The 16927-nt window shown below is 39.3% G+C and overlaps 1 protein-coding gene across 3 annotated transcripts in view; it reads left to right on the top strand.

Annotated features, from left to right (window-relative positions):
• SCYL3 (SCY1 like pseudokinase 3) overlaps positions 1-16927 on the top strand; it is a 614991-nt gene that overhangs the window by 69746 nt on the left and 528318 nt on the right. For all 3 annotated transcript variants that reach the window (XM_044085269.1, XM_044085268.1, XM_044085267.1), the window contains exons 3-4: positions 2599-2712; positions 11479-11535. In XM_044085269.1, coding sequence (XP_043941204.1) covers positions 2599-2712; positions 11479-11535 — 171 coding nt within the window. The remainder of the gene's footprint in view (positions 1-2598; positions 2713-11478; positions 11536-16927) is intronic.

The following is a 16927-nucleotide window of genomic DNA, read 5'->3' as shown; positions in this document are numbered from 1 at the left end:
GTTCAGTCTGTCACCAGATGCTCCTCTAGCTTCTAGGCTTCATTTAGACCCAGATGGACTGGGGTGCAGTTATGGTTCTGTACCTCTGTGCTACTAAGCTTGTCTGTGGATACAGAAAATTACCACCAGTGCTACTGCTGTTCCTTGTATGAGTTCACCGAGGTTTTTAGAAAAGATATTAAAGTTGAAGATGATCGGTTCTAGTACAAATTTGTTTTTCAAATGTTTGTTTGTCTTTCGGCTTTTTCCCGGTAAGGGGTCGCCACAGCAGAACTCCAATCCGCTAATTATTGGCAGTAGATTTTTACAAAATGCCGAGGTGCCAGCTTGACGCCCAACCTTCAATGAAGGCACACCCATTTACGCACGCATGTCTTTCGAACTCTACCCAACCGCGGGGAGGACATGCAGACTCCACACAGAAGGCACTCCCAAGCCAAGCCGAGAATCGAACGGGAGAGGAACAAATTTGTTTTTCAAATCAGTTGTTCTAAATCTCATGTCTTTGAAACTGAGAATAATTTCATTACAGTTAAGCAAAATGAAAAATAAAACTAGACTCATTATCCAATCATAGTCTATTAAGTAAGAAACATGTTTGAATCTAAAAAATGTTTACCTTAATTACTGGCATAGAACATCTATTCCAAAGGAAGTACTAAGTTAATTGCTGAAATCAGGTCAGAAACTGCAGAATCGTTAAGTCTAGTTTGTTGAATAGCACATTCTGAAGGAAACAGTTTCTGGCAAAAAGTCAGAAGAACAGCTGAGAATATGCAGAGGACAGAAGTTCATCCCTCTAACAGTTCTTTCTGATTAAAGTGCACGTTTCTTCTACCATAAGTACTTTTATAATTTATTTTCATGAAATGTCTCTGAACACAGCAAAAGGGTAAAATTTGACCATTCCTACAACTGTATCCTTTGGAGAATTAGGTTCATAGATTAGTAATTTGGGCATAGATTTGAATTAAACATAAAATCAGGATGTTTACATTTCTTCACTCAGCGTTGGTACATGTCGCACGAAGTGAAGGTTGATGGGTTAAATGTTGTTAACCTACAGCAGTTGATTCAACAGAACTAATAAAAGAAATGTAAAGAACAAGATCGCAATGCAGCCCCACAGTAGCAGGGATACTCCAAATGAAATGCAGCATTTCTTATCCTTATAAAGGCAACACTAAGTCTTTTTAGTCATCTCTTGAACTGTCTGGTATGTGTTGCATTATGCTGGGTGTTAACTTTGTCTTACATGTAGTGTTCAGTGTTTAAAACCAACTGTGAGGGTAGAGTGCTCAGACTAGAGAGAAAAGGTGATTGTGTTATAAATTTACATTTGTTCACACTCCAGCTTTGTGCAGCCTTGGGGTGTACATTTAAAGACCAGGAGTATGGGGCAAAGGTACCACATCATGTTTGTACTGTTATGTAATGTGTTGTGTTTATGTGCACGGAGTATTGAATATGGAGTTTTGATGAGACAAGTCTCAGTGTTTTCTTGTGAACCATTCAGAACATGAAATTTCAGCTTAGGGCGCTGTTTAAAGGAAAAATCCACTCTAGAACTAAATGTTTTTTTTTTAACTCTATCCTTGTTTCCTGACCTATTTTAACACCTCCCATATTGCTTTGTATGACTCATGCCAGATATAACGAAGTAACTGAATTCCCATGCCATTGACATATAATGGGATTTGTGTGAGTCACTGTCGTCTTCTATGCCTTCTGTAAAAGGACTGCTGCTTTTCTGTCTCTAATCATCCTTATTTATGTTTGGCTCAGAGCTTGTTTTACACTATACTTAGAAGTTATCCAGCTACAGCCAGAAAAGTAGCTAAATTGCAGGCTTTTGTTCAGGTTTTTCTGTTTTAGTCCAAGAGGAATTGACAGTCCCCAACCCCAACACTACTGCAAAGCCGTTAAAACTGTCACTGCACTGAGTGACCCTTGCAGAACATACAAAAATACTCCCCAGATCTTTTAAACTTAGTAAATCAAGCAAAAAAATCCAATCCAGAATACGTTGAATTTACAGTTTCTTTATTAGTAAGCACAGATGAGAGACTTAATGGTTAATATATTTAAGAACAATTACTTAAATAACTTTGACTAATTTTTAAGTTAGTATGATACAATCAGCAATTGCAATATGAAGTGAGAGAAAATCAGGCTTATGGTACATTTAGAGGGAAAGTCTGAGGGGAGAGAAGGTGATATAAGTAAGGAAGTGAATGAGAAGAGAGAGTAAGGAAATGTAAGGTATAAGTATTTTTTTACAATTATGGATGTAGTTTATCCTGGTGTTGACCAAGAACAGAGTCAGCTTTTGGCTCTGTTCTTGCTCAACAACTCTTGATCTAAGTTTTAGACACACTACAGTTTGATGTGGTTTAAGCTGCAATATCCAACTTCCCTAAACAAAGAGCAGAGGAGTAGAAAGGTATGCCTGCCAACCTGCAGAATCTGTACGTCTACTAATGCTACACAAAACCAGTTTAGTCCTCTTAACTGTTTTGACTTTATGTGCATCTTTCACAGTTATAGACTCTGGGGAAACAAGAATGACTAATGAATTGTTTCTGTTTTTGCCTACAGGGGAAGTTAACCCACAACAATGTATGCCTGGAGTCAATATTTGTAAGCGAAAGTGGTCACTGGAAATTAGGTGGGATGGATACTGTCTGCAAATTCATTGAAGCCACACCTGAGGTAAACAACCCTAAAAGTATATTCTGAACTTCCACATAGTACATTGTCCTGCATTTGAAAACACTTTAGTCACTTCTGGTATTTCTTTATCGAGGGAATGTAGTTTGTATTTTCATTTTAGCCTGTTTATAAGTACAACAGATATTGGACATCTGTTGCAGAACTGAACATGCCCTTGCACGTTCTACTTTAGGTAAAAGTATGGCTAAGTCAACTGTTCACTGTGGAATCTTACATTTTGTACTAAATTTAAAGGCATGTTAACTTTCCATTTGCCAAAAACTAATCTTGTATATACCTTTCCATGCAGCTTCTTTGGTGCAGAGGGATAAAGCTCTTACCGCACTCCAGCCACCATTTGTTTGATTATCAGCAGGGTGCTGGTGGAACCAGGTGAGGGAGGATGGGAGCTAGTGGCTGATGCCAGCTCTCACCTGTCCTGTGGGGAGGAAGATGGCATGGCTTACTACAGTATCAGCACGAAGAGCCTAGCAATTTCCTCGCTATAAGTGGCTTATTTCTTGGTTGGAAGGTTGTGCATGTGTGGAATGGCACATGTACCTCCCAAATGCAGTCCTAGTGGAACTTGCAAGGCTTCCACAAAGTAGTGGATTAGGACATGCTGCCAGTGTCCTGAATCTCCTCACTGGCTCCAAACGTATGTATGGTAGAGCCTGAAGAAGGCTAAGGTGGGTCCAGCAGACCCGCTGAATGAGGAGACGAGCTGGTGGCAGCTGATAGTAGTCTGCAAAAAGCTTAAAAAGTAATCTCATATATACCTTCTCCTTCTGATTTTTGTCAATGCCTTTGTATAAGGGTATGGGAATCATATCCCTGGGCTTATTGTTCTAATGATTTATCATTCTAGCAGCATTTAGCATTTCTTACTTATTTTAGGCATGCAGTATTATATAGTGGACCAGCATCCTTGCTGTCCTTATGGGAGAAAATACCAGAAAAAAATTACTACCCTTTATTCCTAACTTTGAATGTTCAGCATTTGAGTAACTGTGTCTGTATCAGTGTGAGTAGCTAGGGCCCAGTGTCTGTTTTCAGTTTCTTGCCATCTTGATTTGTTAAATTTAATCGTGAAGATATTTGACTGTCATAAGGGACTTTGGTTCTTTCTTTCTCTGTTGCTTATGAACTAGGTTTGATAAATGATCCTGTGGGCTGGGGTTGGGTGAGTTGATGAATCATGTAACTGTATTTTATGTGCATGTCAAAACTGGTGTTAATGTGGAGCTTGTCTCCCCAGTCTTCCACTGAAAAAAGGGTTTTATCCCAATTGGACTTTCTTTGTAAACAAAGATAGATAGATAGGTAAAGGAGATGGGGCGGGGCTTACAGGTCTTGCAGACTGACTTCCATCCCCCTGACAGTGACTGGAGGATAAGCCCAGCAAAAGCCTAAAAAATAAGACACTGGCAGAAATCTACTGGGAGTGCATTGTACTGTCATTCCAAATGTGTGAGTGAATGGGTTATGCTGGAGTGGGGGAGGATAAATGGTTGTGGAGTCCGGCAAAAGAGGATACAAAAAAGGAAAGGAATAAGACATTATTTATTTATTATTTATTTGCAGATTGATTACCGGGGAAGTCCACTGGGCCGAATTGACCCTTTTTCAGTGGAGGCCCGGGGAGAAAAGTTCCAAGATGCATTATACAATTTAGATACAACTGATTAGTTAATATTAAAGATAATATTATGTAGAATAGTTACTCATAAATGCATTCAATATCATGCATAGTTAAATTCATTAAGCTTGAAGGTAGGGATCATACAGTTTCATTTGAGGAAAACAGATGTGTTGGGTGTAGAAGCAGTTTACATACAGACCTTTTAAGAAAATGTAAATACGCTTTACATACACACATCAACAGTAGAATGCTATTTACAATATTTACAAGGTTTGGCTGTGTGAGGGTAGCTGTAGGAGTTGTTGAGAGCTTAGAGGGAAGGTATAGAAATTATTGAGAGCTTAGATAGGCTCATAGGAAGATAACTATGAGAGTTGTAGAGCTTGGGAACCAGAGCGAGAACCCCTTTGGATTAGGTTGGGTGAAGGCAGGCACATTTCCATTTAGTGGACAGGTGTTTGAATAGTTGGGTTTTGACGTTTTCTGAGTTTGGTATGATTCTTAGTGTGGAGGGAAGGGAATTCCATTTTTTGCTTATTGAGAAAGATAGGAGAAGTTGGCCAGCAGGACGTTTAGATTTATGGATAGTAATTAACTTCTGATTTTCAGATCTGAGAGCTCTGTTGGGTGTATAAGGGGGAAGGATGTTGGTTAGAGCGGAACATTTTGTTGGGTGAAATATGAGTCTGTGTGCAGTAGTGAGTTGGAGATAGTCTAGGTAGTTTGGGAGTTCAAGCCAATTCAGGGATTGTAGGGTTAGACAGTGATAGGAGGTATTTTTAGATTTAGAAGCAAATTTAGAGATTTTGTTGTAGCAGTTTTCTAGTTTAGAGGTGATAGAGGAGGACAAGTTGGTTAGGAGAGGGGCTCTGTATAATAAGTAAGGAAGAAAAGAAGTTGAGGCCAGAGTTTGCCTGGTAGAGTTGGAGCGAAAGCGAGTACTGTCTTTAAGGTAAATTTAAGAAGATGCCATGCTACTATCCAAGTGACTCTAAATCTTAATCAAAAATACATTCAGACAGGGGGCATTCGGTGTAGAAGATTTTCTGACACTTCTGTTCATTTCATTTTTAAACATGTGTGTGTGTGTGTGTGTGTGTGTGTGTGTGTGTGTGTGTGTGTGTGTGTGTGTGTGTGTGTGTGAGTGTCTGTTTATAGGAGGACGATAAACAAGATGTTCCTTAATGAAGAGTAGTAAAGGAAGCTTAGGCTAGATAGGAACACAGTAGACTGTAGCTAGTGATGCATGAAAAATAAAATCCTGTGCTTGTATAATTGTAGAAGGAGAAGTTTGGAGGGTAAGTAAGAGGTTTGTATGGTGAATCGATGAGTTTAGAATGTGATTATCAGTGCCGACTCCTGTCCCATGCCAGGTTTTGAACTTAATGAGGTCACAAAGTTCTCAAAGTACTAAAGCAGTCATCAACAAGTGTGAACATCAGGGTGTTGGCGTAGGATTTAATAAAGGTTCTCTTAATTTTATTTCTGAGTTACAGGCTTGCTACTGGTTATGTTCTTCTAGTTGAATACAAATATTCCAAAGCTGTCTCCATTTGTAGAGGAAAGTAAAACATGACTTATTTGAAGAGCGATATATCTTTAAGTGATTGCAGTTGTCTAGGGAAGCTAATGGAGAAAATAGCAGTAAATTTATTTGATATGAACATTGTAGGAATATTTTTAGCCATTTTTCAGTGGGCCAGCTGTTTCTGAGCTCTTCGATGGCAGCTTTCCAGCTAAATGATGTATACGCTGACTAAGTCATTCATTCTGTACATCATCTGGCAGTTTTGCATAAACTTCAATTTAGGACCATTTCTCTATTATCATGTGAATATGGGTCTGGCTAGGGGATAAAAGGGTATACGATTAAAATAAATGACATAAAAAGACATTGGTGCCCTCTGGGCAGCGAAGTTCAGCAAGGCTCAGTTCTTGGTCCTTACTTTCCTTTGACGTCCAAAAACTAGATGTCAGAAAGGAGTGCCCCTCAGCTTCGAGCCCTGAAGGACTCCACTGGTGATTGGCCTTTTTCTGGAGGTAGTCTTCTGTCCTGACTTCCTCTCCATCAGATGACATATGGGTTTACTTCTACTTTCTTGAGTTTGCGACAATGCCAGAATGAGAATAGTGTTGAATACCTTGGCCATGTCAAGATGAGGAGTGTATACCATTTTGCTATTGTATAACTTGGATGAGTTTCTCAAAAAAGCCCACTAGTTTGAGCAGGCATGATCTGCCCTTGACAAATCCAAATTGTGTTAGATCCTGTGTCTCAAGATTTTCTGTGTCTTTGTAAAGTCCATGATAATTCTTTCCATGACTTTACATATGAGATTAGTCATTCTTATAGGTCTGCAATTACCCAGGTCAGTTGATGACACCTGCCCATGAGCAGAGGGGTAACAGTTGTATTCCTCCATTCACTAGGCAGTAAGTCAGTTTGGAGGTGAAGGTTGAACTATGATGTTGGAAGGCTGTATACATCATGTTTTGTGCATTTCAGCAGGCAGTCTGGGATATTATCAGGACCCACAGATGCATTATTTTTTTTGCTTTGGAGAGTGCATTCAGGACCTGTTCATTAGTGATGAGGAGAAAGGGGGGGAGCTATGGTCAAGAGTATGTCTTGGGAGGTGTTGGGGGAATAGCAGGGTGAAAATGGAGCTTAATGTGACACCTAGTAGCTGTGCTGTCCTCCAGTTCCACATTGTTAGTTGTGTGTACTGTTAGTTCAGCACACTGTTGTGTGTTACCTTTTGAGGCTGTGGACATCACTGAAGAATGCTTTATGGTTGTTGTTTGCTTGCTAGGCTGTCTATACCTCACATTTGGCTTTGGTGGATTTGATAAGACTCCTGAGTTGCTTATTTAGTTTTACGATGGCTTTCTTGCCTGGCTGGTCATTGCGCTTCTTAGTTTTGGCCATGATTGCCTTCCTTTTGTCGGTTAACTTGTTGATATCAGGATTCCTTAAGGGTGGTTTGAAATTGGAGTTAGTCCTATGCTTTTTTTGGGTGGGTACAGCTGCCTCAGTGTTATTGTTTACATGATGGTGTAGGGTTTCTGTGAACAATTCTGCATAGGCAGCCATGTTCATGCAGTTTGAGGGTGGAGCTTGAATTTTGCCTGGGTGTCCCTCAGTATTAGGTTATTTGCTTTGGAATAATTTCTAAACATACATCGGTTGGATGTGGTGACATGTTGTAGCTTGATTTCAGAGGAGGCAGCTTTATGATCTGACGTAACAAGTGAGGGTGTAATAACACACTGTTGTGTGCAGAGGTCTGCCATTTTTGTGAGGATGAGGTCAAGGATGTTGGTGGCCCTAGTGGGTGTACAGACTTGCTGGTACAAAGCATTTATGTTGAGAAAGTCCAGGAATTTCTGGGCCTGAATATTGGAAGTTGTGTGCATTTCCTATTTTATAGTGGGGTAGTTTAAGTTGCTCAAGACTGTAAGGTTAGGGTCAATGCAGAGCATCCCCGGTACATTTTTTTATGGGATTATGGGTTCCTCAGTCACCTATAGCTTGCAGTGATATGGTATGGGGCTTTGCTTATGGTGAGCTGGACATGGAGTAGCTTGAGTGAGTCATACTTCATAACCAGTTTTGAGGTGTGACTGTTTTTGATGAATATAGTGACACCTCTAGCTTTTGTCTCTTTTAATGCCATAGCTGGTCTAAATGTGCGGAAGGTATACCCTTGCACTGCAGGGGTACTGTCTGTGGTTTTAAACCATGTCTGCATAACTACACAGATATCTGTGTTCTCCAGGGAGAAGAGAGTTTGCAGGGAGTGGAGGTTTTTTTTTTTTTTTTTTTTTTTTTTTTTTGCGATGTTGGAAGGTTTATCAGGTTACTATTGCCTGAAAAGGCATTATGGTGGTTGGACAAAGTTTTAGTCAGTATTCAAAAGCCAAGCATGGACAGGTGGTAACCACCCTTGGCAAAGCAGCATGGTATGTCAGGCATGTTCTCTAAAGCAGACTGGTATTGTGACCCCTTCGAATGACACCAGACACTGAGACAGTTATTAGTAATCTGCTCATATTGCAGCATCATCCCCAGAGAAGGTAGAAAGCTGTTCAGTGCTAGGCTTGTATCAGCCCCAGAGAAGGTAGAAAGCTGTTCAGTGCTAGGCTCGTATCAGCCCCAGAGAAGGTAGAAAGCTGTTCAGTGCTAGGCTCGTATCAGCCCCAAAGAAGTGAGAAAGCTGTTCAGTGCTAGGCTCGTATCAGCCCAAGAGAAAGGAGAAAGCTGTTTAGTGCTAGGCTCATATCAGCCCTGGAGAAGGTAGAAAGCTGTTTAATGCTAGGCTCGTATCATCCCCAGAGAAGGTAGAAAGCTGTTCAGTGCTAGGGTCGTATCATCCCGAGAGAAGGTAGAAAGTTGTTCAGTGCTAGGCTCCTATCATCCCCAGAGAAGGAAGAAAGCTGTTCAGTGCTAGGCCATATCAGTCTTGGACACATACTCTGAAAGATCCATCATGTCTCTCGCTTCATGTAGTCTAGAGAGGTACATCGTGGGTCAATTGCACCCACATGATAAAGTCATGCTGGTACTTATGGTTCAGTGAAGTGTCTGTGTGTCTCTCTCTGTCTGTCTGTCTCTGCTGTGTGTGTGCATGTGTGTCTGTGTGCGTGTGTGTCTGTCTGTGTGTGTGTGTGTGTGTGTGTGTGTGTGTGTGTGTGTGTGTGTGTGTGTGTGTGTCTCTGTGTGTGTGAGATCTGGCAGATCCTGGCTCGGGATAGTCACCTGACTATGATCCTCTTCTTGCTCACTTTAGTGCGTGTAGTATGCGTGACTCATAACAAAATCTCCTGTTACTGGGACATTTTTGTTTGGAGGTTTGCCTTATGGGCTTACTAGTTGGAAACCATGAGTTGAAGGTGTACATGTTGTGGTGGAAGTTGCTTTGGTCTCTTAGGGTTTCTGTTGTCATTGCTGCATCTAGGAGACCTTTGAGGTTTGGGTAGATTACTTTTAAATACCTCAGCGCATGTTAGTTGATGTGCTTGGTCTTTGGTCTGAGTGGTGGGTTGAAGATAGCATGTGTTTTTGACAACTTTATTGACAGTTGTAGCGGCTGTATGTGAGAGACTTGCCTCCAATGACAATGCTTAATTGCATCTCCCACACACTGTTCCTGAATGTTTAAGACTTGGGTTATCATCAGTAAACCTGAGATAAGATGCTACATTGTCTCAGGATGCCCTTGTCCACCAAGCTGGCTATAGAGACAGGAGGAAAGTGCTTATTCATGGTTTCAGGTAGATTACAAGGGAAACTGTGCTTGGGGAGGGGTCTAAACAAGTGAAAGTAATGTGTAGAACAAATTTATTGTAGTAGTGCTTCTCTATGTGCAAACCACAGTAACGGGGAATGTAGGGATTTAAAATAGGTTTGCTTGGTTGCTGTTAAGCAGAAAACTGCACTTATAGTGTGATTTTGCAGAGGACTGGTGCTCTCTGCACAAAGCAGGTGTTGTTCATGCAGCTAAGTACCAGGAATTATGTGAGGCTGATTTTTTTAGAGTGAAAGTTTGGTAGTCCAGGTGTCTGGTTTATACAAGGTACTGCTAATCTCTTTTGTACAGTTTAGAAACATGTACAGAGTGTAGGTAGACACAGATAGTGCTTCCTTAAAAATCTAAAATAATGTTAAGTGTTAGTTCATGACTTTTGTTTGGAAGTAGTGACTTTTCCAGTATTAGCTTTAGATGTGACGATTTCAGCACTGCTCTTTCTTAAACATTTGCTGTTCTGGTAAGTTCCCCCATAAATGTACTTTTTCTTGCATACGTATTATGAGGAACAGAATTTTGTCTTGTCTGCTTGTTTATTAAATTTATAGAAAACACATTTTAATCCGTGAATGTTATGAAAAGTAATACAGTACAGATTACAAGTTTTGCTGAAAGAAGCGTACCTTTTATTTACAGGTTCACTGGTTCAGTTATCTAACTTAAGATTTACGGGCACTCAAGAAGCTTGAAAGCCGTAATCCCATGTTATTAAGCTGAAATAGTAAAAAAGTAATCCAGAATGAGGAAATAACACTATTCTGTCAATTAGGAGATACTATTAAAAGGAACAACAGTACTTGTATACCCATCTGTAGCCTATGCTACCCAATCATTTCCATTAAGGAGCAAGATCCGGGATGCATGTCTTAGTCCATCATAGAAGAGAAAGGGGAAATTCTTGTTATTCCCTAACCCCCCCACACACACACACACACACACTTACTTCATGCTTGATAATGTACTAGCTGAAAAGATGATTTGAAAGGTCATGTTTCCACATACTTATGCCCAGTACATCTCCCAGTTTAGCATACCTGTATCTGCTCGGTCAGCAACACTGGCATGCTGGTCGGGTAGAATACGTCAGTCATGCCTGCTGCTTGATGATGTGCCACGTATTTATTCATCCCCCCCATGCCAGTCTGGTCCTGCAGTACTTGTGACTGTTAATCGCACTCTGGTCAGTAGTGTTATGGACAGGAATTCTTCCCCTTTGCTACTGGCCTCACATAGCAGTGCTGGTATTTATTGTGTGATGTGTAGAATTTTCAGTTATGTCTTTCACCGGGTCAATATCATAACAGCGAATGCTAAAAATAGAGAACGCAGTTATGTCGAACTCAAATGTCCAAAATCTGAAAACAGCGAAGGAACAGATCAGCGATTTTTTTTTCCCAGGAAAAAAATTTGCTGATCCAAAAAAAAAAAAAGTATACAGTCAAAATTGAGTGGGGGGCTTTGCCCCCCCAACTTAAATATACCAACTCTGAGATCGCACCACAGTGGAGAAAACAGCAAAGCCCGGAGAATGGCCCAGCAATTTTTTTCCTTGGGAAAAAATTCACTGATCCGTTCCTTCACTGTTTTCAGCTTTCTGACTTTGAAGTTCGATATGTCAGCGTTCGCTGATGTCATATAGACCCACTTTCACCACAGTTTGTGATAGAGATAAATGAAGTAAATATAATGTGCTGGGTAGAAACCTTGTGTTTTGCTGAATGGACTGAGAAGATTAATGTTGTTTTGAAGTTCTAGAAAGACCATTATGCGTTTAAAATGAAGTGGACATATGTAATATATTCTTTTTATTTGTAGTTTCTTCAAAGCATACTGCCAGTAAGAGACAAAGGTGGCATTCCTCCGGAAGACTCAGTAAGTATTAACGCAATAACCACTTTCAAAATATAGTCTGATGATGGGAAGAACTGTAGGTGCATGAAGGAAAAGAGAGGTAGTAGGTGATAATTCAATAATTCCAACAGTCGTCATTCTTAATGATGACTGGTAAACCTGCTGTTTCACAAATGAGGTGGCATCATGGAATACCAAGGCATATTGCAAGCCTGTGGCAGACTAGGTGCACTGCTTGGCTTCTGTTCCCTAAAGCCTGTTAATCATTCTCACTTTGAAGAGAGTAGCAGAGCATCAGTTGTTGGCCAGAAAGTTAATGGGTATAGCTAGTAAACTTTGTATTACTGGTTAGAAGGTTGCCTGTTTGTGCAGTGACTTTTTCAAATGTTTTGTTTTATTCATTTAACATGTTACTGTAATTCTGAGAACATATACCTGTTCATAACGTATGTTTATATTGGGTTTTGTTGTGCTGGATATAGAAACTACTACATTTCAGGTCAAACTGCCAGGTGTGAATTGTTAACTATGGTGACTAGTAACAATACCTGACCTAAGAAGTTACCTCAGTGTTAATTTAACACCTTAATTGAGGGTGTGACAAACATACAGAAACAGTGGTATTTTCAGGTGACTAATGTCAAGGGGAAACTGCTTACATATATGGCTTTGAAACGACTTCCAGGCATGTGTTTTTTCCTGTTTTTACTTCCACTGCTTCTGTTTTCCTGTCAGTGAGTAAGCTTCATAGGGTCATAGGTGTTTACTAGGCTAACAACCACAAGGGCCTTTTTAAGCGTAGCCATGCATCCTAAATCTGTGACAAGTTCTGATACCCTTGATAAGTGTAAGCAGGGGTTTGGAAGACGAACCATTTACAAGTTAACCTGTGTCCATTAACGACAGGTGCCAAACCAGGGATGAATTTCTGGTTTCCCATCCAATTGTCCAAGTTGACTTGAATTGGGTTAGGGAGAAGCTCTGCTTCACATGGATGGGGAGCCTGTTCCGTAGATGCAGTAGTCTCTGGGATACATACCTATCTCTCTAGCAAGTCCTGTTTACATCACAGGCAGGGTTTAAGTCCTTAGAATGGGTAATTCTGGTGCCGTTTGTTTTGTGGATATGCAGGAGGTCCATCAAAGTGGGGTCTGACAATGCCCTGTATGCCAGGCATAGACCTCCCCTTTTGTTTTTGTATTTGTTTATTTGATCTTGACCTTTGCTATCAGAATGTGTTTGTCAGGCCCGAACAACAGACTTGTGTATGTGTGTATTTGTTCATTTGAATTTGTTAACCTGGATAGAGCACTGAGCACAACTGACCTATTTCAGTCTCAGTCCAGACAAAAATAACATAGAATATAGAAATTAGCAGTACAATGAAAAACGTAGTGACATAGAATATAGAAATTAGCAGTACAGTGAAAAATGTAGTAACGTAGAATATAGAAATTAGCAGTACAATGAAAAACGTAGTAACATAGAATATAGAAATTAGCAGTACAATGAAAAACATAGTAACATAGAATATAGAAATTAACAGTACAATGAAAAACATAGTAACATAGAATATAGAAATTAGCAGTACAATGAAAAACGTAGTAACACAGAATATAGAAATTAGCAGTACAATGAAAAACGTAGTAACATAGAATATAGAAATTAGCAGTACAATGAAAAACTTAGTAACATAGAATATAGAAATTAACAGTACAATGAAAAATGTGGTAACATAGAATATAGAAATTAGCAGTACAATGACAAACGTAGTAACATAGAATATAGAAATTAGTAGTACAATGACAAACATAGTAAAATAAAGGTATGCATTAATACTTAGTGAGAAACCATCATAATCATCATTGTTGTCATCATCAACAACCCACTTTTCCCCATTTTTTTATGGGTCAGGGTGTCGCTTCAACTATCGCTTTCGCTCTCGATTGGGTGCCACTATTCTACTTTATTCAACAGTCATGCCTGATTGTTGGTCTTTTCTCTCACAATATGTCCTTCTGTTTTTGCCCATCTTCATTTCTTGTTGCTTTCTGCCTGTCTGCCCAAATCATCTTCATCGAGTCATCATCAGCTTTCCTGCACAAACCACCGTTACCTGTAGCTTCCTCAGCTGCTCTAACTTCACTGCCCAGGTTTCTGTACTGTACAGTAGTACTGGTCACACCTCTCTTTTGTACACCTTACTTTTCACCTTCTTTGGAATTATTCTGACACAAACAACTCCTGACACTCTGTGACAGTTGACCTCATTCAGGCTTCCCTTCTCCTCAACCACCTTCCCAGATACTTGAAGCTGTTGGCTTGTAACCCTGTTTTCTCTTCTATCCCAATTTCAGCTGGCTTCTTCTGATTTCCCTCATTTGCTACTATGGCAACTGTTTTCCCTGTACAGTATCATCTCATGTGCCTTCGGTTTTGCATTACATTCCTTATCATTTTTTATAATATCATATCATCTGCATTCTGCGGTTTGTTGATCTGTCCCTTTTGACTTGTGTGCTGATGTAGTCCATCGCCAGTATGCACAACATTGGGCTCAGAGCTGAACCCTGATGCACAAACACTCTCACTGGGATTGGATCTTTGTACGTAGCCTGCATTAATTCTGCCAGTGTTTCTGGGAGTTAAAACCATCTAAACCAATAAGTAAAAAGTCACACAGAAAAAAAAGCATAAACTAAATGAAAAATCTAGCCAAGCTAGAGTTTCCACTGTGTGATTCCTTAAACCTCTTGTATTAGAGGCACATGGGGTATATGCAAATGACCCTATAAGGACATCAGATGTTTGAGCTATATGGCAGGTCTGAATGCCATGACTTTTTTCTTGCCTGTTTTAAAGGAAAAACAATGGATTTTATGATCAATTCAATGGAATGTTACTGTTTCTTTAAGGGAACATTGAGTGAGTTAGTCACATGATGATTTTAAATGCTTTTTAAATGATGATTTTATTTTGTAAAATGGTTCTGAAGAAGTTCCTTTGGGGAACGAAAGCGCTTGACCATTTTTTGTTTTGAATTAAAGTGTTATTTATACTACAACATCTTGTCTGGACCTTGTTGGACATTATCTACCTCATTGTCTTATTTGGTATAAGTGTATTTTTGCCTTTGGGTACACTCTGCTGTTTGGTTCCTATCACATGATCCAATAACAATGAATTAATTACGCTAATTTTCAAAACAAAAAACCTTACAAAACATACAGATAATAAGTACAGTGTAAAATGAGTAAACCAGTTCTATTTGCACTTGCTACAGAGTTGGTTTCTAGTAAGAACCACCTTATAATTCACGTTACTATTGAGTCCAGGTTCACAGCAAGCAGTGAACAAAATCTGCCATTTCAAATTTCTGTATTCAAGTTCATTGCCACTATCACCATTAAAACTGCTTGGAATGTAATCAGTAACACTTTTTTTTTTTTTAATGCTAATAGAATGATTGCCTAAGGCATTCTCTTTGTTTGTGGTTTTAATTGCATATTGATGTTCATAGATTCTTTTCTTAAGTCCCCTTTTGGTCTTCCCAGTGTAAAAAGCCTCACAGGTGGAACACTTGGTAAGGTAAACACATTTCGAACTACAAAAAGGAAATGTCTTGGTACTTGGCAAGTTCCTCTTTTCTTTTTGATGTTCCTTTACCTCTCCTTCCAAGTAAGTTTTAATGTTACTAGTCTTTTGTTCGTTAATAAAAGACGGCCTGCCCCCCACTACTCTTTTAACTTCCTCACTTGCTTCCAGTATTCTCCATTTGTTGTAAATTGCCTTTTTTATGGCTACACTGTGCAATGAAAAAACTAAAGGCATGAAAACGACCATTCTCAAGGGTTGCTATTACTAACTCTTTAGTTATTTTTGTCAGTGTTGACTTGTTTTGTAAGGTTTCTAAGATGTCTAAGTTGCTGGAAGGCATTTTGAGTTCTGTTTTTATACCATTTTTTCCAGGTCTTGTCTCTTTTAATCATGAGTTGTTTTCTTTTCTTTTGTTATCATTGCTGCAGGATTGGACTTTTCTCTTTTATTACGTACTGGTGCTAGATTATTTAAGGCCTGTAACAATGGGTTCCTGTCAATGTAGTCGAACTTTTACAAGTTCGAACCTCATATGGTCGAGACCATAAGTTCGAATTTGTAAAAGTTTGTGCATTTGAATGGAAATCTCCATAAGCAGAGGTTTCCATTTTGTTCAATGGGGTGTGATCTGTGAGTTGGTGTATTTAAGTAGCAGGGGGTGTCGGGGGTTCAGGGGGTCTTGCCCCCCCTGCTTAAAACAGTTTATTTTGTTTTCCGTTTTTTTTTTATCCATAGTCGAAGTTTTGTAACTTTGAACATAATGGTACGAACATTACATGTTCGAAGTTATAAGACTTCGACTATGTGATATAGACCCTGCACTAATATGTTATTAAAGTATTCTACAGCAGTATATAGTGGCATTGTTGTAAGTACATTCTAGTTATATTGTTTTCGTGTTTCATTGAAAATATCTTTGTTGAAATTGGTTGTATTTCATATCTGATTATAGACAATATGTTTATATAGTTTATGGTGAGTTCTAATGGCATATGTTGATATGTGGTCACTTAAGCTATCCGAGAGGCAGTCTACTTTTGTCAGTTTGTCTGGTTTGTTTATAAAAATCCAGTCTAATGTTAAGCATCTCCTTGAAGTTTTATTGCTTCTAGTAGGTGTGGTTATTAATTGTTTGAAGTTGTATAAGTTATGGATTCAGTGGGAATAGTGGAATTTGAGCTGCCTGTCTATATTTAGGTCTCCAAATATTATAGTATCTGATGTCAGTTTTCATCCATTCCTCAACAAATGGGTTCACATCCAACTCTTGGGTCTGACTTTGCTACTTTTTGCAGCTCATGGATACTGCAAACTCTCAGGCTCCTTCCTTACCCAAAATGGTCTAGTCCCCCACCATACCTCAGATCTTGTGTGCTGCCTCTTTATACAGACATGGTCGTTCTTGGCTTTCGAGCTTTGGTGTTAGTTTGTGAGTAAAAACGAAGAGAGATGTATAGCTTTTTCCTTCGTACTCTGTAATAGTCCTCTCTTACCTTTTTACACTTGTTAGTGTAAATCACTATTACTATTGTTGGTATTTTCTTTTCTTTTCTTATATACCCTTCCAGTAGCTCCTTCAATTTCCATTGTTGGTAATTTTTACCTTTAACTCTCTTTTTTTTTCCTTTAAAAAGAAAAAAAGCTTTTCCCCTTCTTATTTCCCTGTTATATATTAGTTGGGAATGGCTGAAAAACCATCAAGTTTTAAGAAATGTAACATCTGTGGCCACAAAATTCCTTTATCAGATGCACATGATTCGTGCATTTACTGTCTAATCCTGGCCCATTTGAATGCGCCTTGTGAAATATGTAAGGC

Source organism: Protopterus annectens, chromosome 10.part0 (assembly GCF_019279795.1).
Source record: "Protopterus annectens isolate FY-2018-M chromosome 10.part0, PAN1.0, whole genome shotgun sequence".
Classification (NCBI taxonomy): domain Eukaryota; kingdom Metazoa; phylum Chordata; order Ceratodontiformes; family Protopteridae; genus Protopterus; species Protopterus annectens.
The sequence above is the reverse complement of the archived record's forward strand: the minus strand, read 5'-3'. Positions and strand labels throughout refer to the sequence as shown.